Genomic DNA, 23,134 nt, shown 5'->3' with positions numbered 1-23,134 from the left:
TTTTTAACAAAAAATTCCTAAATGTAACTTGAAGGGACAGAGGTAGGGATAACCACTGTACCTGCGAATTACTTTCCGGGCATATCGGAGAAGTCTTAGAATCTGAACTACACTTGCGCACAGTGGGGCTGATTCAGAGATGGATGGTTTTGCAGAGCCGCACACAAGCGGCTGTGCAAATCAGTCCATCTCTGATGCAAATGCAGAAGCAAGAGTCAGACACCACCTGGCTGCATTTGCGATACCTACACTGGGACCGACTGTCACGATGGTTGCTCCTTTGGTCAAGCTAAGCTTCCCGCAGCCTGGCTACGCAAGAGGCGTCCACCAACGCAGATCCTGGCCCCGTCCCTCCCGGAAAACGCAGACGACATGCCCCCATTTCCAGGAACAGTGACCAGGCCGCTCTGCCTCCCAAACGGCGCAGCATGTCAATCATGCTGCGGCTTGGGCGAGATCGCAGGATCCGTTCTGCACATTCGCAGAGTGGGTGCTGCGCAGGCCCCTACTTATCGGAGATGTGCATTCATGATAATAATGGGGACTGCGATCTGCATTGCTAATTAGCCTTCAGCATATGATTTCTGTGAAATATCCTGCATTAGGCTGTTAGTACATAGTGGGAATATATATAAAAAAACAGCAGTTTCTACATCAATTTATGAAAAAAACCTCGATAAATATGCTTCTATATATTTTCCTTCTCCTATTGTATATATATATATATATATATATCTTTCTATTTCAGCAACAGGCTACTTATTAATTGTAGAGATGTAAGGTTGGAGTAGAGGTTAGAAGTTTTTTAAAAAAAAATATTTGAAATGAAATCACATGGAGTAAATATTGGATATGTAAAATCATAGGAAGTGGGGCCAGCAAGTATGTGTATCATTTTATTTATGCCATAAATAATACATTCATGGCTTGTACTGTAGCAGTTCAGAATCACCTGAATAGTCACTTTTGAACAGTACTGTCCAATTATTGATTGACGGTGTTTGATTGAAACATACATCACGACTATACATAGTACTAACATTTCATTAAAGTATCTACTACAAAAATCTTATTATATGCCACTGTGTGGTCCTCCCTTGCCTGCTGATACTTTGGAAGAGGTGGGTAAGGAAGATGGGGAAACATGGTGAGGAAAATGCAGAATTAGTGACAAGACTATGGCCCTCATTCAGAGCCATTCGCTATTTGCGGTCGTTCGTTCAAAAACAAGGGGTGGCTATTCAAATGATCCGATCGCAAATTGCAGTCTGTTCACACCTCTAAGTCTGAACGAGCGAGCAAAACATACGCTCGTTTATTTGATAAAAACGCCCCCTGGCCGCTCGCACCATACGTCATGTCCGCTATTTATTAGATTAATCGAGTACATCGTACAGCGTATGAACTGCTCGCTATTCTTGTGGTTGGTTTTTTCAACCGCTATTTTGCGAGCAGTTCTGAGTTAAAAAAAACCAAGTGACGTGGTCAATGACGCTGCTGTATTAATTATGCACTCCCTTAAAACGCCCGTTTTGACCTTTAAGCACGCCTGCGTTCGAATTCCACTCCCCCGTTTTCAAGCACCTTCCCCTGTTACCACCCACATACGCCTCATTCTGTCACTCAAAATAGCAGGCACTCGCTATATAGCGTACAAACGATTTTCAGCCGCACTGACTGGTTCGCGCATGCGTACTAAAAACCGTACGCATGCGCAGATGTGCGAACATCGCTCGGAACGAGCGTACTGCCGCTAGCGAGCGGCTCTGAATGAGGGCCTATATTATTAGATAAAGAAGAAACAAATGGAAAAAAAGAGCACCAATAGAAAAACCAATACAAAAAAAAGCTTTGGGTGTAAAAAATATGGGCACTTAAATCTGTTGTACAGGCATCACATCAGATAAAACAAGGGATTTTCGGGAAGGTAGTATTTGTTTTGCAAAGATGATTAATAAAGCATAAAAGTCTTTAAGTGCAGGCAGATTATTTCTAGGGATGAAACAACTTTGGATAAATCTGGTCATTCAGCTGTAGAATGAAATTGCTTGCACTCAATAACAGTACCAGCTGTACCAGTGGCCAATATAACAGTACCAGCTGTACCAGTGGCCAATATAACAGTACCAGCTGTACCAGTGGCCAATATAACAGTACCAGCTGTACCAGTGGCCAATATACCAGTACCAGCTGTACCAGTGGCCAATATAACAGTACCAGCTGTACCAGTGGCCAATATAACAGTACCAGCTGTACCAGTGGCCAATATAACAGTACCAGCTGTACCAGTGGCCAATATAACAGTACCAGCTGTACCAGTGGCCAATATAACAGTACCAGCTGTACCAGTGGCCAATATAACAGTACCAGCTGTACCAGTGGCCAATATAACAGTACCAGCTGTACCAGTGGCCAATATAACAGTACCAGCTGTACCAGTGGCCAATATAACAGTACCAGCTGTACCAGTGGCCAATATACCAGTACCAGCTGTACCAGTGGCCAATATAACAGTACCAGCTGTACCAGTGGCCAATATAACAGTACCAGCTGTACCAGTGGCCAATATAACAGTACCAGCTGTACCAGTGGCCAATATAACAGAAGCAGGATGTGCATATTCTTATCACCAGTAGAATTACCTTCACATTTGCAGTGGAAAGCATGAAGTCAGAAAATATTTACATTGCAAATGAGCTATGAGTAAATTAACATAGGATCCCTATAGCCAGCCAGTGAACATACACACAGCTGACCAGACATTTATGGATTAGGACCCCATGGTGGAGGGTTACTGGTGACAGGGCAGCGCACACAGGCTGATAGTCATTTTCAGATCAGATTTATGGGTATATTCTTTAATGATCCAAATAATATGCTTATTTTTGATCCATAAAGACATGCCAATTTCTGTATAATCACCCAATATCACCAGCACTATCACAGTGTGTGGGCGGTTAGTGTAAAAGATGTTAAATTATTGCCAGAGAGAACAAAAAAGAGAAGAGAGGAACATTACTGTGCATCACTTACTAGTCCACATCAGGTTACAAATACAAAACAATCAGTTTACATTTAAAAGTGTTATGTATGATATAAATCTTTGGTCTTTTACCTTGAATGAAGTGATAATTGTCACTAGCTGCTTACTGCAGAGATACTCAAATGCAGCTGTCAGAGACAGAGAAAAGTGGATGCTTTCCATATAGGAGGGTGGTTCATTAAATAAGGTAATATGTGGGTGGTTCATTAAATAAGCTAACAAAGTTGTCTATTTCATTGTAATTTCCAGCCAGACCAGAGCAGTTAGACCACTGCTTCCCCTCACGGCCATTAGACTGCGCCTCATGTCAGCCATACTGTTCCAACATCAGTTGTAAGATGGCGGAGCCATGGTCAAACATTGAAATGCGTAGCGTGATCAGATTTCTGCATATAAAAGGGCACATCAGCAGCTGAAATTCATTGCCAACTTGTCGAGGTGTACGGTGATAACATCATGTCACAGAACCAGGTTTGGTACACTGCCTTTGATAACGGCAGGACAGACAATCAAGATGAGCAGGGATCCGGCAGACCAAGCACGTCCACCACAGATGACAATTTGTGCCACAATGAAGGTCTGATTTAAGAGGACAGACCTATTTGGGTTAGTGATTTTGCTGACGAACTGAACATCTCAGTGGGTACTGTGCACAACATCGTTCATGAGCCACTGTAGTACAGGAAAGTGTTCACGCTGGGTACTGAAGCAACTCACAGAAGTTCACAAAACCAAGAGGATGGGATTCTCTTACGTGCACTTGCCACAATACCATGAGGCGGTAGTACAGTTCCTGCAGCGTATTATTACAGGAGATGAAACATGGGTGCATCATGTGATATCCGAAGATTAAGCAAGCATCCATGACATGGAAATACACACTGTCCCCATACCTCAAAGAAATTTCAAATAACTCCATCAGCAAAGAAGGTCATGGCGACCGTGTTTTGGACCCACAAGGACGTGATTCTTGTCGACTTCCTCGCCAATGTAGATACCGTGAATGCAGTCCACTATTGTGAGACATCCAACCGATTGCGGAGGGCAATTCAAAAATGACCTGGGTGGCTGTGAACAGGAGTAATATTGCTGCACAATAACGCCAGACCACACTCAGAGAACCGCACGCGTGAGTTGTTGAGGTGCTACCATGGGAAGGCACTGGACCATCCGCCCTACAATCCTGACCTGGCACCGAGTGATTTCCATCTCTTTGGCCCATTGAAGAAGCACCTGAATGGAAGGCGATTCGCAACCGATGGTGAAGTTCAGCAAGCCGTCATGTCCTGGCTTCAGGCGCTTGATACCAATTTCTTCTATAGCGGGACAGATGCCTTGGTGTACCATTGGAACTAATGCTTAGATAAGTATGAGGTCTATGTTGAAAAATAATCTATACTAAGGCCATACTATTTATTATACGTATATGTATGAGTTGAATGAATTTACGTAATGAGGGGTCTTGTTACCTTATTTATTAAACCACCCACATATCTCCTATCTGGCACACAGGTGCACTAATGAGTGACTGACACATTGCAACCTCTCCCTTTGCTACTTCTATCACCCATGTGCTAATCCTATTTTGGCACATTTTGGGCTTGTCACATTACAATATCAAAATCAGTAATTTTTTCTACTGTACTCGTCTGTTATTTTGTTTTCTTTTCAAGACTTACAATTTTCAGAAAATAGCTTACTTTGCATATTACTCCTGACACAGCAAATAAAATCTTCACAAGACGGACAAAAAAAAAGTGTTTTATTATTAAAATGGAAAGAAAGTGAACGAAAAGCAATTGTGTGAGGTTTTATGTGTGTGTGTGTGTATGTGTGTGTGTGTGTAATATATATATATATATGCAGTGCACATATGTAAACACGATCAAGAAATATTTTGCTGGTCTTACAGCCAAAAGCAGGATTCCACATATAGGTTTTCAAAATAAAATCGGCACTTAACAATAATAATGCAGAAATTAGGCCACCCCTTAGACAGCATTAGGTACACTCCAGCATTAAAACCAGAGGCGCCGAGGTTACAGGAGTCCAGGTGATACAAACCCACCGAGGATAGTTATTACCTGCTCCCCTCCCCCTCTAAATGTCTCTTCTTAGAAACCTCCCATTTCTGGACTTCTTAATGCTTTCTGTAGTATAGGGTGTTATTGCTAATCACCTGAAAATAACTACTAATGGGGCTTGAAAGTTGTTTCATATGAGAGCGGCACTGAGTGTCTATGTGCTAGGATGGTGGGGATCAGGCAATGTAAGTACCCTCTACCATCCCATGTGTTTACTGGTATTTTTGCAGTGCAGGGTGATTGACACAATAACCACTGAGAGGCTACACCATTAATAGTTGACTTCCCTGTGTTTGCATTGAATCCAGGATGGGGGATATCCACCCCAAGCATGAACTTCAAAATGATTTCTGTAGTGTAGGGGGTTATTGTTTGGAGATTACACTAAGGGGACATATAGCTTCAAAGAGAGGACAACCTGTTCCAAAACAGGGACTTTCTAGCTGTCAGGGTAGAGGAGATAATGCCATTCCCAATCCTATTTTCTGTAATGATTCCAACATTCCTCTGCCTAATTCTCCAGCCCTCACCAGCAGTATTTGCTGTTGGGGGACTGGTAAGTAAAATGTTACTTATTTGAACTCCTTCAGTGCACTTCCTTATCACTGGATTGGTTAAAAAAAAAAACACAGTTGATGCTTATTTCTCTTGTGATTCTGCGTGGGAAAATGTGCACTGTTAGTGGTCCCTCCTGAATGAATTTGAGAAACTCTGGTTTACAGACTGAACTAAAATAAGTTCAACTATTTAATGTTCTGCACAGGATCGTGTGATAGGAATAAATTGTCAGAAAGTAGTTAGCGAGCAGATTGGTTATGTATAGTGTTAGTGGTTAACAGGCATTAAGCAGCAGTTAGTGGTGTTATAAGGAAGAGTGTGACCTCTTATGTCCAGAGTCACCGGTAGACCAGGCTAAGTTTTAGCATGTATGCACATACCTCTTCAAGCGTGGCCAGATGCTGCGCTCCTGATCTAAGCTGCTGTGTAAGAGGGGACACATTCTAGGTTAGTTAATATTAAAAAAAACAAAGGAAAAGCTATTGAAAAAGTCACGAAAGATGTATTCTGACGCAAATTATAAACATGTATATAGCTTAAAAAATAAAAATAAAGCTACCAAGAAATGAATTGAAGAGTATGTTGGACAGTTTGAAAGAACCACTTGATTCAACACACTGGGCAAATAGTAGAAAAGGAAATAGTAAAGAAAGCCACTGAGTGTTATCTAAAGAGAGGACATTCCCACCCTCTGCAAATTAATTTGTGTTCACTGCCATGTAAACCATAGTTGGTTGTCTCAGTTTATAACAATCCGTAAGCTTTGTGACATCAATTCAAACCAATGTTAAACCATGACCTGAAAGCCAAAAGATGAAATTACCTGTGAAACAAAATATCTATAAAGGTAAGCTCCGCCCAGCACGATACCAGCCAGCATAAAGGCCAATCCAAAGCACATACACCAGCAGCAGGCTCGTCTCTGTCCCAGAGGCACCACTTCTTCCACCTCCTGCAATAAAACACACACAACACAATTGCAAATGAGTCTTAGACAAGTACAGCTCAGAAAAGCTGACCATTAGCTATGTTTAACACACAGAACTTTCCTGGACATTGTGCACATATAATCAATAACAGATTAAAATAAGTGAATAATGCAGAAATAACCCTCTGCCACAGGTGCATTCACCAAAGCCATTGACTCATATCTTTGACAGTGCTGGGACACTGTTCCTATACTTACCGAGAAAATACACACTGCTTCCTTGCTTTATATAGCATATACTTATTATATAATGTCATTATTGATTCCTTTGTTTTCCTGCCTGCAAAGGGGTTGCAACTCATTCCACACTGTAAAACTTCTATTACTTCTAAGTAACTGTATCAAGCACCTTTAAATGTTCACTTGTCACTGTACTCAATACTTGCATACGCTTACAGGCAGGTTGAGACATACTAAAAGTGGATGTTATTGAAACACTGGGAGTGGCCAGAAACAGGTTGGATGGGTAGTGATAAATAGTGAAAGTATGGGCTGGGGTGTGGAACATCAGTGAAAAAATATATATAATGGTCTTATGGTTAGACTGCACAGGTTCTCAAACACTGGGGCATATGTATCAAAGCTTGATGTGAGATAAAATTGTGAGATATATATAACCAACCAATCAGCTTCTAAATTACATTTTGCAGGCTGTGTTTAAGAAATGATAGTTTGGAGCTGATTGGTTGGTGATCTATATTTCACAATTTTATCTCACATCAAGCTTTGATACATATGCCCCACTGTCCTCAGGACCCCAAACAGTGCATGTTTTCCAGGTCTCCACACAAGTGAAATAATTAGCTCCACCTGTGGATCTTTTAAAATATGTCAGTGAGTATGAAAACACCTGTGCTACTGGTGGGTGACCTGGAAAATGTGAACCGTGTGGGGTCTTGAGGACAGAGTTTGAGAACCACTGGGTTAGAGCAAATGTGACTACACTTACAGGGTCTTCACCTAATACTGTATTTTGTTATTTGAATGTAAGTAAGCAAATGTGTAAACTAAATTTTCCTCAGCACACATTGGGCATATGTATCAAAGCTTGATGTGAGATAAAATTGTGAGATATACTGTATATCACCAACCAATCAGCTTCTAATTTACATTTTGCAGGCTGTGTTTAAAGGCCCCCATAGACGGCACGATATAGGCGCCGATCCGACGGATAGGCACGATATAGGTGCTATATTGTGCCGTGTATGGGCACAATATCGTACCTGATATCGTGCTGCGCACTCCTGCGGGGTCGTACATCGCATCCTCAGGTCTTCCTGCAAAACCATCAGATCTGGGATGCGATGTACGATCCCATTCAGATGAAGGAGGGGGAAGCCGGCATATGGTGCGGTCTGCGGGGACCGCACGATTGCTGGCGGTGATAGCACGATCCGTCTGCTAAAGGATCGGCAGTCACCCTATACGGTGCATCGCACCGTAAGAAATGATAGTTTGGAGCTGATTGGTTGGTGATATATATTTCACAATTTTAGCTCACATCAAGCTTTGATACATATGCCCCTTAGGGCCGAATTCAATTAGCCGCAATAAAATTAACACTTATCGCCTATTTTCGCAATGCGCGCTCCCGGTTATCGACCTATTCAATTGCAAAACATGCGAAAACATGTTTGTGCGATAATTGCGCATGGCAAAAAACTAGCAAAAACTAAAGCACATTTTGGGGAAATCAGTCTGTACCCCATAAAAAGCCTGACACTGGAAATCAATATAGAAGTATATTACTAGCCCTAGTAAAAGTATTTGGGGTTCTTAAGTTGTGGCTGTTAATGGCTGTTATATGCTTATTTGCATAAGTGTGGAAAATTGATAAAAAGCAATATTTTTTGGAGAAAATAATTACTGTAGTTAAATAGGGTACATTATATTGGGTGCAAGTATATTTTTGTGTCTTTAAAGTGCGCTTTTAAAAATACACCTGCTGCAGCTACCTGCAATGTTTAAAATACCTGTCCCATCATACAGCCCCCCAAAGTACCTGACCCACTACTTTAAACCCATTTTCCAACACTTATCACAATTTCACCCCAAAAATGACATGTTATTATTAGGGGGAATTAAGTTAAATTAAAAAATATATTTTTTGTCTAATTGGCCATTAGGGGGGAATCCAAAGGGTTTTGAACAAAGTCCCCACATTTTTAGAAAAAAAATAGGGATTTTGCACATTTTTTCACCTGCTCTGAGATGGTGAAAACTTTTTTGCCAGTTTCTGTCTATTGGGTTTTCGCACATGCGAACACTTCGGAATTGTATAGCGCAGAGCTTGACAAATCTTTCTAAAATCTAGGAGCCAGGATGAAAGTGTAGGAGCCAGACCACCGTCCCCCCCAAAAAAATACAGGAGTGAGTGAGGAGTACAGCTCTGTGTGTAAAGGCCCCCATACATCAGCAATCTGAAAACCACAATTGAACAATTTGAAGATTTATTGCCCGATTTTAGGATTTCCCAATCGAGCAATCTGCGCCCACACACTACAGATCTTTTTCAGTGATTTGCAGATCGATTGCAGCAAACACAGATCTGGCAATCCTGAAAGGCCCATCATTTTGCTAGAAACGGTCTGCAAATCTGCTGATCATGTCCATACACTAGCAATCTACAGCCCCAATTGATCTGTGAAATCCAACATGTTGGACAATCTGATTAAACAATTCCAATCACTTTTTGGTTGCAATCTGGGATCTGTGAAGCCCATACATTGCAGATTTTTATACACAATCGATTGCAAATTGCACGATTGCTGCAATCCATCTCTGATGTATGGGGGCCTTTATACAACTGTTAAGTGCATGGACATGATCAGCAGATTTGCAGACCATTTCTAGCAAAATGATGGGTCTTTCAAGATTGCCAGATCTGTGTTTGCTGCAATCGATCTGCAAATCACTGAAAAAGATCTGTAGTGTATGGGCGCAGATTGCTCGATTGGGAAATCCTAAGATCGGGCAATAAATATTCAAATTGTTCAATTGTGGTTTTCAGATTGCTGATGTATGGGGGCCTTATGCGTGGCCAGGGATTGCAGAGCAGCTTCAGAGGGATAGTGGTGTGACCACGAGGGGATGGAGGTTTTGTTGTACTTTCGCACATGCGTACGTTTTTTTGCCAAAACGTGACTTTTCTCATCTATTTGAATCCCCCCTTAGTGATAGAGCACTACTTGCTAATCTGTATTTCCACTGATGGCTCAAAGGAGAACATTTGTTTTTCTCTATTTGTAATGACCTTTATTCACATCCTGGATTCCTAAATGAATCATCCACTGAAATCAAGCTATAAATCTGGTCTTCTCACAGTGACACAACATTTTACAATTAACACATACTTCCAGGTGACAGTTATTATAACACATCAGGAGATTTCTTTGGGCCCCCACACACATTAATTTCTGGCCAATTGTAGGAACACAAGCCTGCAAGCCATGTAACTATCGGAACAGAAATGGAGGAGAAAATAGCTGTCTGTAAAGTATATCGGTTTCCTTAAAGTTGATTATGTAAAAATACATATTATACAGTTAGATATACCAAAAAAAAATTAAGTTATATTTTTAGAGAATAAGGGGTCTTTTTACTAAGCTTTGTTAGGAGATAAGGTACCAGACAATCAGCTCTCAACTGCCATTTTTCAAACACAACCGGTGACATGGCAGTTAGGAGCTGATTGGCTGGTACCTTATCTCCGTTCACTTTATCTCCTAACACAGCTTAGTAAATAGACCCCTATGTATTTTTATTGTTCTTGTACAAATGTGAATATGAGAAACTACGTTATATAAATCTGTGACTTGTAAAGCAAAAGAACAGTGTTCCTAGCGTGCTAGACTCTCTTATTAATGATTATTAATGAGCCAGATGTGGTAAATATTTCAATATAGACTAATTCAATAAATGCCAGATTCAATGGTATTGGATTTTGTTAACTTACAGTAATAATTTTGTAGCCCATGCATGGTACAAAACTGCAATGTCTGCCAGCACTGCAACAGTATGTAATAGCTGATGTAAATACAATACCAAACATCTCAGATAAGGGGGGTATCCAATTAGCTGCAATAAATTACAGCGGCTAATTTCTTTCGCCCGGGGCTATCCAATTAGCCCTGAAGTCGGCCCGATGCCAGCACTTATCAGGGTCTTTTTTCGGGACCTGATGTGTCCCAAAAAATAATCCACGATAAGTACCGTTGTTTCACACAAAAAAAGGCAAAAACACATAGGTCCCGCGAGCTTATTGCGGCTCCTATGTGTTTTGGGAGAACGATCCTATTATTTCACTCGAAATAATAGGATAGGGTGGAAAAAAAAAATAGTCGAAAAATCAGGGATAATCGACGAAAAATCCCCATTTTTCGACGATTGCAGGGATTAATTAGCGCCTGACCAATGTTCGGGGCTAATTGGATACCGTTGAAGCACTGAAATATTACATTAAAAATAAAATTTGATACCTTAATAGTATTTTTATTTTAGATTTGTGAATGTGTTCAATAGAACACATTGGAACAATTCAATTGTGAGTGATGCTGGTGGTGTACTGTCATAATGATGTGGGAATGCTCGTAATGGCAGCACATTGCAGGAACAAGATTGCTCATATGACCTTGCAACCCCACTGGGGAGCAGAGTAAAATGAGAAATGAGGTTCTACTGTAACTATCTGTGATGTGCATAGCCCTCGCACCCCTTATCCTGAAATTCACCCCCCAAAAATGCATAATTGTCCAGCTTGCGTCATCTTCAGAAGGGGGTGCTGCAGTCATTGAAATCAACAAAAGATCAAAATCACCTTGATGCCAATGTCAATAAGTGTCTTTTCATAGGTCAATAAAGGTACCAAGGGTACATAGTAAAATAATGGAGCAACCATAAAGGGCTATTTCATATATACGCACAAATTATATCAAATTACTTTCTGTATTGAAGTTCAAATGTTTGATTTATTAGTTTGCACATGTGAATGACATTGTAGTGGGAGAGCTTTATAGATGCTATTGCACATATAACGCAGGCACAGAAAAGTGCTATGTCCAAAAGCAGCCAATCACATTGTTTCCTTTCATCTTATATAATAGGTAAATAATGGTTACAATCTGACTGGTCATGCATCCATTGCTTTTTCTTCCTAAAATAGAATACATTTCAGGATTTTATCAGTTGTTGCCTAGATTGTCATTAAGGGGTCATGGTCCAGCAAATCCAGTTTAAAAACTAGGCAAAAAAATCAAAAGTAACAAACAGAAAATGAATAGTAAAGTCCTGTGAAAGGATCAGGTTATGCAGCGTAATATTCCTGTTACTAATACAACATAACAGGCAACAAATGCCGCTTCAGGGAGTCGGACTCGCTCTGCTCATCTTTGCATTATGGTGTTACCCGTTGTCTGTTCCTCTGGTGTCTCTAATTTACCCCACATTCAGAACAAACGCACATCAAAGCCACTTGTGTGTACATGTGCAAAATGAGCTGATCAAATGGGCTTCAATTTCCTGGTATTCTAAAGAAATTAGAGACCCTTTATAGTACCGATACATGAACATTGTGTGTAACAGGCTGGATTTAGCCTAGTGGTGGCAGAGTCAGAGAGGTGGGTCTTGCCCTGCATAGTAAGCATGGCAAATTTCTACAAAGAATAATAATTGAGGAAACCAACAACATTAAGAAAGGTTTATTTGTGGTAAGAAGTATGTTTGTGTGTCATTATACAAAAGGATGATGATTTGTATAAGGTACCGTAATCCCATTAATATGTTTTGGGACAGGTCTGGAAAGGCTACAGAAAGTTTTGTACAAGAGGCGTGGTTAGCAAATGGGGGTGGGGTGAATAACCATTTTTTATTTCTCTAAGGACCCAAGCCTGTGGGAGGATTTAAAAAATTTTTTTGGCGTCTTAACTAATGGGCGTCTATCAAAGCAGTTCAATAGTTTTTTCTATAGACGCCCATTAGTGTTTAAAACGCCCAGAAGTACCAGGTTTAGATGCTCAAAACGTCTAAACCCGACTAAACGCCTGGTTTGGGCGCCCAAACTATGGACTTTGCACACATTTTTCTCGCAGCTCAGGAGGCTCCGAGAAAAATGTGTCTGTTGCAGCTAATGGACGTCTATCAGACAAACAATTGAATTTCTCTAATAGACACCCATTAGTGAAGGTGCCCAAAAAAACAATTGAATTCCCCTGTGTGTCAATGGTCTGGGTTCCCAATAGAATGTGTTACATATCTGGCAATATGGGGTCCCCAAAAACAGATTCTGCTTGTGGTGACATCTTACAGATCACACATGTACGACTTAGATGACAAAATATTGTGTAGCTATATACTCTAATAATGTAATTAAGGTCTATATTTGTATGAAATAAACAGTAGAGCAATTATTGAAATCACTGCAATGTTTGTTTTTAGCTCAACAATACCCCATTTTATGTAACCAAACTTCCTATTTTATTTAATGGAAACTACAAATATCACAATGGTGGTCAAACACATCTTATCTTTATACAATAAAATGTTTGTCTGACAGGAAACAATGGACAATAGCTCAATGCTATCCAAGTTCTGGGCTGATTAGGTTTAGTTTTACTTATTTTGTTTCTTTGAGAATCCAGAAAACGGATTCTTTTGTACCCAGCCCAAAGGTTCACAACAAAGATCTGTCTGTCATTAGTTCAGTATAATATCACTTAAAATTAAAGCAGTGAATCAGCCTACACAGCCTTGTTCAGTAACTGGAATCATCCTGTCTCTTGTTTCAATTATAAATATACTTCACACTTAGGGGCCTATGTATCAAAGCTGGGAGAGAGATAAAATTGTAACAAACAAATCGCCAACCAATCAGCTCCTAACTATCATTTTTAAAACACAGCCTGCAAAATGTAAATTGGAAGCTGATTGGTTATGCTGGCCATACACGCTGCAATTATCGGGACGATCCGCCCGATATCGGCGGATTGCCGCGATAATTGTAGCGTGGGGGGGGGGGGGACGGGATTGGGGGACCGAGGGTTAAATATTGCTCGGTCGGGCATGCCCGTCCGATGCAATATTTTACAGTAAACTGTCGGCCGCATCGGGCAGTGTATGCCCAGCACAGCCGACAGACAGACATTTCCTCCCCCGGGGTGGAGCGCGGATGTCGGGCTATACACTGTGAGATTTCTCTCACAGTGTATGCCGCGGACATCTGCGGCTGGCAGCCGGCCAGATAAAATGTCTGTCGGTCTGACAGACATTTTATCTGGCAGTGTATGCCCAGCATTAGTACTTTATCTCTCACAATTGTATCTCTCTCCCAGCTTTGATACATAGGCCCCTTAATACAGAAAAACATTTGAACAATGAAATCCAGCAGTTAAGGGGGGTATCCACTTAGCGTTTTAACCAAGCGATTGCACGATAACGTTATCGTGCAATCGCTTGCAAATCGCGCATGCATCTGGGATGTTTTGGTTGGAAGCAACCAGCTATGCGCGTGCACGCTGGTCGCTTCTGACATCCGACATCGCCCGTACATGCTGGTCAACTTGACGATCCCGTCAGGTTCAGCATGTGCGGGGTTGAGGGATGTGCCTAGACTGAACGTTCAGTCTAGGCACATCACTAGATATACAAACGAGAGCACGATTGCAATGTCGTAATCGTGCTCTTGTTTGTATATCTATTAGTGAATACCCGCCTTTACTCATCAAGCATTTCCCTTCATATTTTAGAAAACACTTTCTGGAAAAACACTGCAGATATCTGGGATTTAAAAGAAAAAAACCTGTTAGCTGTTAAATTTGTATGCTGCCAAATTTGTTGATCAATCATGTTAAAAAAATAAAACGAGCATCTGTCAGGTAGAGATGTTTATGCCTTCTCATTTGCAGATCACGCTGTCTTTTTAGCAGACATAATAGAAGCAGGTTATACACTTTAGCAAATGAGCTGTTACAGTGTGCTAAAGAAGCTTGGCCTGCATACGTATGGTGACAGATTTATTTAGAATATTGAAAGGTGTCTTGCAGTCATGCAGAACGGTAAGATAAGCATCAATTCAAAGCTCTAATTATCTAATAGGGTATGTTTCTACAGCAGCCCTATCATATCTGATTTTACAAGCGCATCACACATGTTAATATTGCACCATCGGTGATTAATTTACATAGCTCTCAGACTAGTATACAGGTCAGGGTTAAAGCCATTAGAATAATTAAAAACATGAAAAGCAAGTTGTCTAATATAGGTGTATTTAGTAAAATTTTTACCTATAAAAAAAATTGACCTGCATCAAATCGGATGGCTGCTAGTGATTGCAGCCATGTTCCCAGATAAGATGCATTATAACAGACTTTGAGGTATATTTACTAAAGGTCGATTTTAATCAATTTAATATCGATCAAAATCGATGTTTGGTTTCTGGGGCTAAATCACACATTTACTAATACTTAAAAAACGAAATAAAAAATTGTCTTTTAGTAAATGTGTGATTTAGCCCCAGAAAACACAACATCAATGTTGATCGATTAAAATCGACCTTAAAGCTGCCCATCCATTTAACGATGCGGGAGACGATGGCACGATTACGACGCCGTCGTCTCCCGCGGGGTTAAGTGCATACACTGAACGGGGTTAAGTGCATGCCCGAACATGGCAACCTGATGGCGGTCGTCAGGTTGAGCGTCATGTTCGGGCGATGATTGATGTTAAAAACGACCAGCGGGTGCGCGCATCGCTGGTCGTTTTTAACCTTTTACTACCCGATTTGCGGGCGATTAGCAAGCGATAGAGCGATAACGTCTGTCGTTATCGCTCCATCGCTAGGTATAATCGCCTAGTGGATGGGCAGCATTAGTAAATATACCCCTTCAACATGCCATTCAATTGGATGTCAGCTCAGCTATGGACAACATACACTGTAGTGGCCAAATTCGAATGGTCATCAGGCGATTTTATGCATAGTAGCTATTCGGCAGATAATGTCTGAATCTGTATAGAAGGAAAAGGTGAAGGTATGCCGAGACTAATGAAGTGCATCACTCATGAAGTGATGGGTAAACAATGCAATCTGATGGACTTTGAATGTGGAATGATTGTTGGTGCTCGGAGCAGCGATGTGCGGCATACCGCTCATTGAATTGGTCCCCGATTCAGATTATCTGTAATTTGATGCACTGCTGCCCATCTGTGGGACTGAACAAGTCTGCACACTCTCCTTTCCCCTCTAGCATCCAGTAGCGGTTTATGACCACAGGCTTTGTGCGTACACCCAATTTTTCATCTGCTGGTCCACTCTGTGTACACTTTAACAACTGCCGGTCTTAAACTACTGCTGTGAGTGTCAACAATCATTCAACGTTCAAAGTTTGTCAAATCATGTGGTTTATCCATTATCTCATGACAATTTAGGAAGCAAAGAGAAAAGGACTCTTTTTTGGGGGGCACTTAAATTCTAAAACTTAACATTTATTGGTAATAATGAAAATTTACAAAATGAAAATGCTGCTTGTGTCCAAAGGAGACCTAACACAGTAAATCACACAAAAAAATCAAACAAACAAACAAACAAAAAGCAAAATGACCACGTCAAAACTTGTGCTGAGTGATGGTGAGCATTGTGCTAGAAATTGCTTGTAAAAATGGTAATTGGTCACAAATAGACAAACCAGGAAATATTTACACATCTGTTGTGAAATAACACCAAAATCATGTATGTTATAGTGACACCAATTAGTGGTAACTATGCAGAGATTAGGATTCAAAAGGTAATATACCTAGGGTGAAAATAAGAGATATGGTAAAAACTTACCTTGTTATCTCTATTTCTACGAAATCCATAGGAAACCACAGGATACCTTGGGGTATAGGTGATGACGTCAGGCATCGGGCACCACAGAGTTTAGTTTTTCATCCTCCCAGGATGCACTGGGGTCCCTCTCCTATACCCCGCCCCAAGCCTCAAGTAATCAGTTACGTCACAAGCCATAGGCCGGAGGAGGAGAAAAGAGAGAGAAGAAAGTCTGGAACACACAAGAAATCACATTCTCACCAGAAGGAGACGGAAAAACCGGTGACCAGAGCAAAAAAGCCCATCTGCAGTACAGGTGCGACAGGGCGGGAGTCCTGTGGAACCCTATGGACTTCATAGAAATAGAGATAACAAGGGTAAGTTCTTACCATATCTCTTATTTTCTACTTCAGGGTCCATAGGGTATCCACAGGATATCTTGGGGATGCCCCAAAGCAGTATCCTTTAAGGGTGGGGACGCTCCTGTGCTGAAAGGAGAATCCGCCGCCCGAAGGAAGCATCCTGAGAGGCATAGGTATCAAAGGCATAATACCGTACGAAAGTATGGACAGATGACCACGTGGCTGCCTTGCAAAGCTGGACCTCTGAGGCACCACGTCGAGCTGCCCACGAAGGACCCACAGACCTAGTGGAATGAGCCCTAACAGAAGACGGAACAGGAAGGCCTTCATGAACATAAGCTATAGAAATAGCCAGGCGAATCCATCCTGCCAACGTTTGCTTAGTGGCAGGCCAACCCTTCTTCCGGTAGCCATAAAGGACAAACAAAGAGTCCGACTTCCTAAAAGAAGCAATGCAGTCAACAAAGTTTTAAGGCCCGCACCACATCCAAGGTGGCCTCACTAACCGAAAGGTCCGGTGGATTAAAGGCCGGCACAATAATTTCCTCGTTGATATGGAAACTAGATACCACCTTCGGGAGAAAACCAGGGCGAGTGCGAAGCAAAGCATTGTTTCTATGAAAAATGAGAAATGCAGGTCGACATGATAGAGCCCCCAATTCTGAGACCCTTCTGGCTGAAGCATTGGCCAGAAGAAACACCGTTTTAAGGGTAAGCCATTTCAAATCCACTGAGCCCAGTGGTTCAAATGGCGGTCCTTGAAGAGCTCTTAGGACCATAGCCAAATCCCAAGGCGCCACAGGTGGAACAAAAGGAGGCTGAATACGTAGTACAAATTGAATAAAAAGTACGGACATCAGGAAGTGTAGCAATCCTACGATGAAACCATATAGATAGGGCAGACACCTGCACCTTCAGAGAAGCAAGGCGAAGACCTTGATCTAAACCTGCCTGTAGGAAAGTCAGCACCCTGGATAACCAAAAGACCCGAGGAGCATAGCCTCTTGGGCGACACCACTGAAAGAAAGCACGCCATACCTGATGGTAAATGATGGCAGATGAAGGCTTCCGAGCTCGTAACATGGTGTTAACCACAGAGCTGGAAAACCCTCTGGACCTCAAGAGGGCAGTCTCAATAGCCACGCCGTCAAAGACAGCCGATCCAGGTCCGGGTGATGACAAGGACCCTGAGACAAGAGGTCCAGACGTTGAGGCAACAGCATCGGAGTGTCCACTGAAAGACTCTGAAGGTCTGAGTACAAGTGCCGTGTGGGCCACGCTGGAGCTATCAGTAGGAGCGTGTCGCCTTCTTGCTTCAATTTGCTTATCACTCGAGGAAGAAGGGAGAACGGAGGGAAGAGGTACGCATACTGGAAGGTCCAACTGACCGACAGGGCGTCAACTAGATAAGATTTTGAATCTCTTGTTCTTGACCCGAACACCGGCAGTTTGTTGTTGTGTCGGGAGGCCATGAGATCTATCTCCGGTAGGCCCCACTTGTTCACCTGTAGCTGAAACACCTCCTGGTGAAGAGACCACTCTCCTGGATGCACGTCTTGATGGCTGAGAAAGTCTGCTTCCCAGTTGAGGATTCCTGGTATGAACACTGCCGATATTGCAGTGAGATGTCTTTCCGCCCAAGCTATAATGCGGGAGACTTCTGTCAGAGCCGCCTGACTGCGGGTCCCTCCTTGGTGGTTTATATAAGCCACCGTAGGGGCATTGTCTGACTGAACCTGCACGGCCCTCCCGTGCAGGACCTGTCTTGCCTGCTGGAGAGCCTTGAACACTGCCAAAGTTCCAATATGTTTATTGGAAGAGCAGCTTCTGACAGCGTCCACCTTCCCTGGAAGAAGTGAGGACCCGTCATTGCTTCCCAGCCTCAGAGACTGGCGCCCCCTGTTCAGGTGAGTAGTCTGCAGCCACCAGGCCAGAGACAGACGTACCTCCGGGGGAAGCACCATTGTCTATGACTTTATCCGCTGGGACAACCCATTCCACCTGGAGAGGATCAACTTCTGCAGATGTCTGGAGTGGAACTGAGCAAACTCCACCATGTCGAACATCGACACCATGGAACCCAGTAACCTCATCGCTGAGTGAATAGACACCCGGCGACTCCGCAGGCAAATGCAAACTTTTGCCTGGAACACAGAAATCTTGTTCTCCGTCACAAAGATTCTCCGATGTTGGGAGCCCAATAGAGCTCCGAGATGGAGCATCCTCTGTGATGGCAACAGGGAGGACTTCTTCCAATTTATCAGCCAGCCGTGAGTCTGCAACACAGAGACAGTCAATTGCAGATGGTGCTGAAGTTTCTCTGGAGACTCCGCCAACAACAAGAGGTCGTCCAGATACGGCAACAAGTGAACCCCATGCATCCGCAGGTGAGCAGCCATAACTGCCATAACTTTGGTAAACACCCGAGGCGCTGTAGCCAGAACAAAAGGCAGCGCCTGAAACTGGGAATGGTCATTGACCACTGCAAACCTGAGGAAACGCTGGTGCGCTGAGACAATAGGAATATGCAGGTAAGCATCCTGAATATCCAGTGACACCATGAAGTCCCCAGGCTCCATTGCTAGGATGATGGTACGCAGAGTCTCCATCCTGAACCGAGGAACCCTCAAAAATTTGTTGAGTGATTTGAGGTTGAGTATTGGCCGGTAGGACCCATTGGGTTTCTGTACCAGAAAAACATTGGCGTAATACCCCAATCCCCTCTGAGACAAAGGAATCCTGGAGCATAGAGGGCAATCCCTTCTTGAACTCCACGACCTTGCCCTGATTGGACTGAATACCCGTGGTGAAAAACCGGCTGGGAAGCCTCCGCCGGAAGGAAAGGGCGTACCCCTGCAAAACTACTTCTCTTCCAAGAACGCAACCAGAAGGTGCAATGAGCTGCCACTGCTGCCGAGGAGATCCTAGAAGCAAGAAGGCCTATATCCAAGGCCGCCTCATTAATGTAGATAGCTGAGTCCCTGAGATTACCCACCAACTCCACCTGTTCAGGTGCTGAGTCCGGTCTGCACACCCCTCCTGCAAGAGAATACATGAATTTGAGACATATTTCAACCATGCGATCCGTAGGATCTTTTAAGGAGGACATGGAGGGCATAGGTAATGTAGCACTCTTCACTAGACGTGTGACATGAGAATCCACTTGTGGAGGGGTTTCCCACTTGGAGAAATAATTTTCCGCAAAGGGATATGCCACCGCCAAGAGCCTTTGAGGTTGGTAATGTTTACCCAAAGTTTTCCACGCTTCCTCCAGATGATCCACTAGCTGACCAGATAGGGGAAATATCGTAGCGTCATCTTAGATATCCTTGAAAAAGGCATATTTTGATTTGGCCCCAGGGGGTTCGTCATCTTCAATAACCAAGGCCGTGCGGACCACACGTATAAGGCCCGGTAAATATACACCTTAGACTTAGACTCCGTCTCCTTATACGGAAAGGCTCCTGGTCAGAAAGGTCAAACATTTCTCCATCATCGGATGACACATCATCCTGGTCATAGTGATCAGTTTGAGATTACAGCGGTCACTTATGCGGCCGTAATGATGACTCCCCCTGTAATACGTCCGACAGGTGTTGCACCGTAGTGGACAGGGAGCTAACCCACGCAGGCTCTTGAGTGACCTGGGGGGGCGAAAGTGGAAGACTCTGGGGTACCACTAACTGTCTAGGGGAACCCTGTATGGGGGACGACACCAATGACTGCTGTGAAAACCCCATCTGGGGCAAAGCAGGGGGCGTCGCTAGTTGTCCCACCAGGGTTGTAAGCGCCTTAGCGAAACAAGCCCAGGGAGGTTCCTGCACAGGTGCAGAGACAGTTAAAGGGCGTGAGAGGAGAAAACACGCATTACATAATCCCTCAGAGTGTCCATCACCCTCCACCAATTGTACATGACATACGGTACATTTTGGATGCAGGTGAAAATCACGATCACTGTCAGACATGATGGGTGAAACTTAAAAATTTATGTGGCACACCTCACAGACAACACAGTAGTAGTGAGGTATAACCCCCCTGCGACACCGCACCGCAAGGGCTTTAGCAGAGAAGAACAGGAATAGGTAAAAAGGCTGACAGACAGAAATACAGTACAGGCAGCAGCACTAGCATAAAGTCAGATACAATGCAGAAATAAACCCTGCACTCCTAGCGCTGAGCTAACTACCCAGACACAGAGTCTGGTAGGAAACAGGTCTACATACTCTGACCTGCTACTGCGGAGGAGAGGTATGCAGGGGGGACCCGGACCATGATGCCATCGTTCAGCTCCAGCAGCGTTTGCCAAATGAAAAAAGATGGCCGCCGAGGAGCAGAGAGGAGGCGGAGTCCGGGGGAGGAGCGGCTGCACTGGCTCAGACTGCTGTGGAGAGGCCGTGTGCAGCGGGGGACGCGCCGGCTGCTGTGCAGGGAAGGCACACTCCTCTGGCCTGCATTTAACCCCCGGGACGCCAGAGCGTTTCTGCACCGCCGTGGCCCGCTGTCCTGAGGGGGTAGTGGAAGCGCAGGTGCAGAACCTGGCTCCACGCTGCGGCCAGTCCCCAGGGAGCACCCTGCCTGGGGACTCAGGACTGTGCTATTCGGCAGGGACCCACCGCGGGACCCAGCCGCTTACCTGTCCCCCGTAAATCCGGCCACAGTCCAGGTAACCGGGGTCACCGCTAGTTGTGACCCCAGTTACCCAACAGGATCCCCGGATCAGTACCGGCGTTCTGGTACCAGCGGGATGGAGTAGTGACTGCATGGACGTCAGCACTGACTGTCCATGCTATACACTCTAGATGTACAGCCACAGCTGTCTTGATAAACTTCAGGGGCCAAATTTTTAGCCCCCTCTGTAAAGGTGCTCCGACTCTGAGCCGGGCACCGACGAAACTGATTGCCTGAGGCTTGGGGGCGGGGTATAGGAGAGGGACCCCAGTGCATCCAGGGAGGATGAAAAACTTAACTCTGTAGTGCACGATGCCTGACGTCATCACCTATACCCCAAGGTATCCTGTGGATACCCTATGGACCCTGAAGTAGAAAATCTGTTATAATCCAGATAACAATAATTAAACAAGGGACACTACCCAGCTAATATGTATGGAATAACCTCTATTACAACATATGGTAATATTAACAATATTGCGGACAGAGGGCCCGATTCAGACCCGCTCGCAAGCCGGTCGATGGTGCCCTAGTGCGCATGCGCACGACGGAGGGAGCTCCGTCGTGCGCATGCGCGAGACCCGAATAACGATGGGGTAGCCGTCGTTATGGGTCTCACACCAAAGGGGGCGTGCTGTCGATGGTGAGTGACAGCACGTCCCCTTTGGTGGGCGTGCCGGGGGCGTGGCTGCCAGATGGAAGCGTTCCCATGGGAACGCCTACCGTCTGGGTCCGGCCCCACTGACATCACTAGTGATGTAAGTGGGAGTGATTTGGGCTCTGATAGAGCCAAAATCACTCCAGGGCTTGCGGTCACCGAGAACCTACCGCAGGGTCTCGTCGCAAGCCCGATGGTCGCGACGGTCTTGACCACGGCGACCATCATCATGGACGCTCGCATAAGCTGTGGGTGGTAACCCACAGCTATGCGAGCGTCCAAAAGGCCGCTTTGAAAAAAAAAAAAAAAAAAGCGTCCTGATTAAGAGCGGGCGCTCGTTCAGAGCGTCCGGCTCTGAGTCAGGCCCAGAGCTGCCAGAAATATATATACACATTTCATGTATGGCAAATTTATAGTATGACAATGTCTCTCTCATAGAACTCATCTGAAAAAAATATATATCTATAGTGGAACCAAACACTGATTTTGCATGAGAAATTTTCATTGAATAAGCAATATTGTCATTTGTCTCATGAGTGTTTGGCTGAAAACACAGTGATGTGGATAGAAACAGAGCACAATCTACCGGGATTGGTATGATAACCTGGCGGCTATTAAATACCGACGCCGGAAGCCCGATGAGCCGAGATCCCGCCAGGAGAAGGTAAGTAGGCTAAACCTACCCCTGCCCCCCCACCTACCCCTGTCCCCCCCACCTAACCCTCCCTTGGTGGTGCCTAACCCTAAAACTCCTGGGGTGGTGCCTAACCCTAAGTCCCCCCGGAAGTGCCTAAACCTAACCCCCCTCCCTGCAGCCGGAATTGGTATGAAATACCATCGATTCCCGTCAGCGGCAGCCCGACAGAAGCAGAGTGCGACGCAGCGGAAGCCCGACAGCGCTGGAAATCCCGATCGTGGATAGGTAAGTATCCACTAACCTAACCCCCCTAACCCTCCTTAGGGGTGCCTAACCCTAA

At 44.0% G+C, this 23,134-nt stretch overlaps 1 protein-coding gene across 3 annotated transcripts in view; it reads right to left on the bottom strand.

Annotated features, from left to right (window-relative positions):
* The window catches only part of ITM2B (integral membrane protein 2B), a 64,166-nt gene that overhangs the window by 15,660 nt on the left and 25,372 nt on the right, over positions 1 to 23,134 (bottom strand). Inside the window, exons 2-3 of one of the 3 annotated variants that reach the window (XM_088444610.1) lie at positions 6,509 to 6,637; positions 6,066 to 6,107 (exon numbers count right to left, since the gene is read on the bottom strand). In XM_088444610.1, the coding sequence (XP_088300736.1) occupies positions 6,066 to 6,107; positions 6,509 to 6,637 (171 nt within the window). The remainder of the gene's footprint in view (positions 1 to 6,065; positions 6,108 to 6,508; positions 6,638 to 23,134) is intronic. The other 2 variants (XM_088444674.1, XM_088444735.1) reach the window with 2 other exon arrangements.

The sequence above is a fragment of the Taudactylus pleione genome, unplaced genomic scaffold (genome assembly GCF_031769625.1).
Source record: "Taudactylus pleione unplaced genomic scaffold, aTauple2 ptg000005l, whole genome shotgun sequence".
NCBI classification, from domain to species: domain Eukaryota; kingdom Metazoa; phylum Chordata; class Amphibia; order Anura; family Myobatrachidae; genus Taudactylus; species Taudactylus pleione.
The sequence above is the reverse complement of the archived record's forward strand: the minus strand, read 5'-3'. Positions and strand labels throughout refer to the sequence as shown.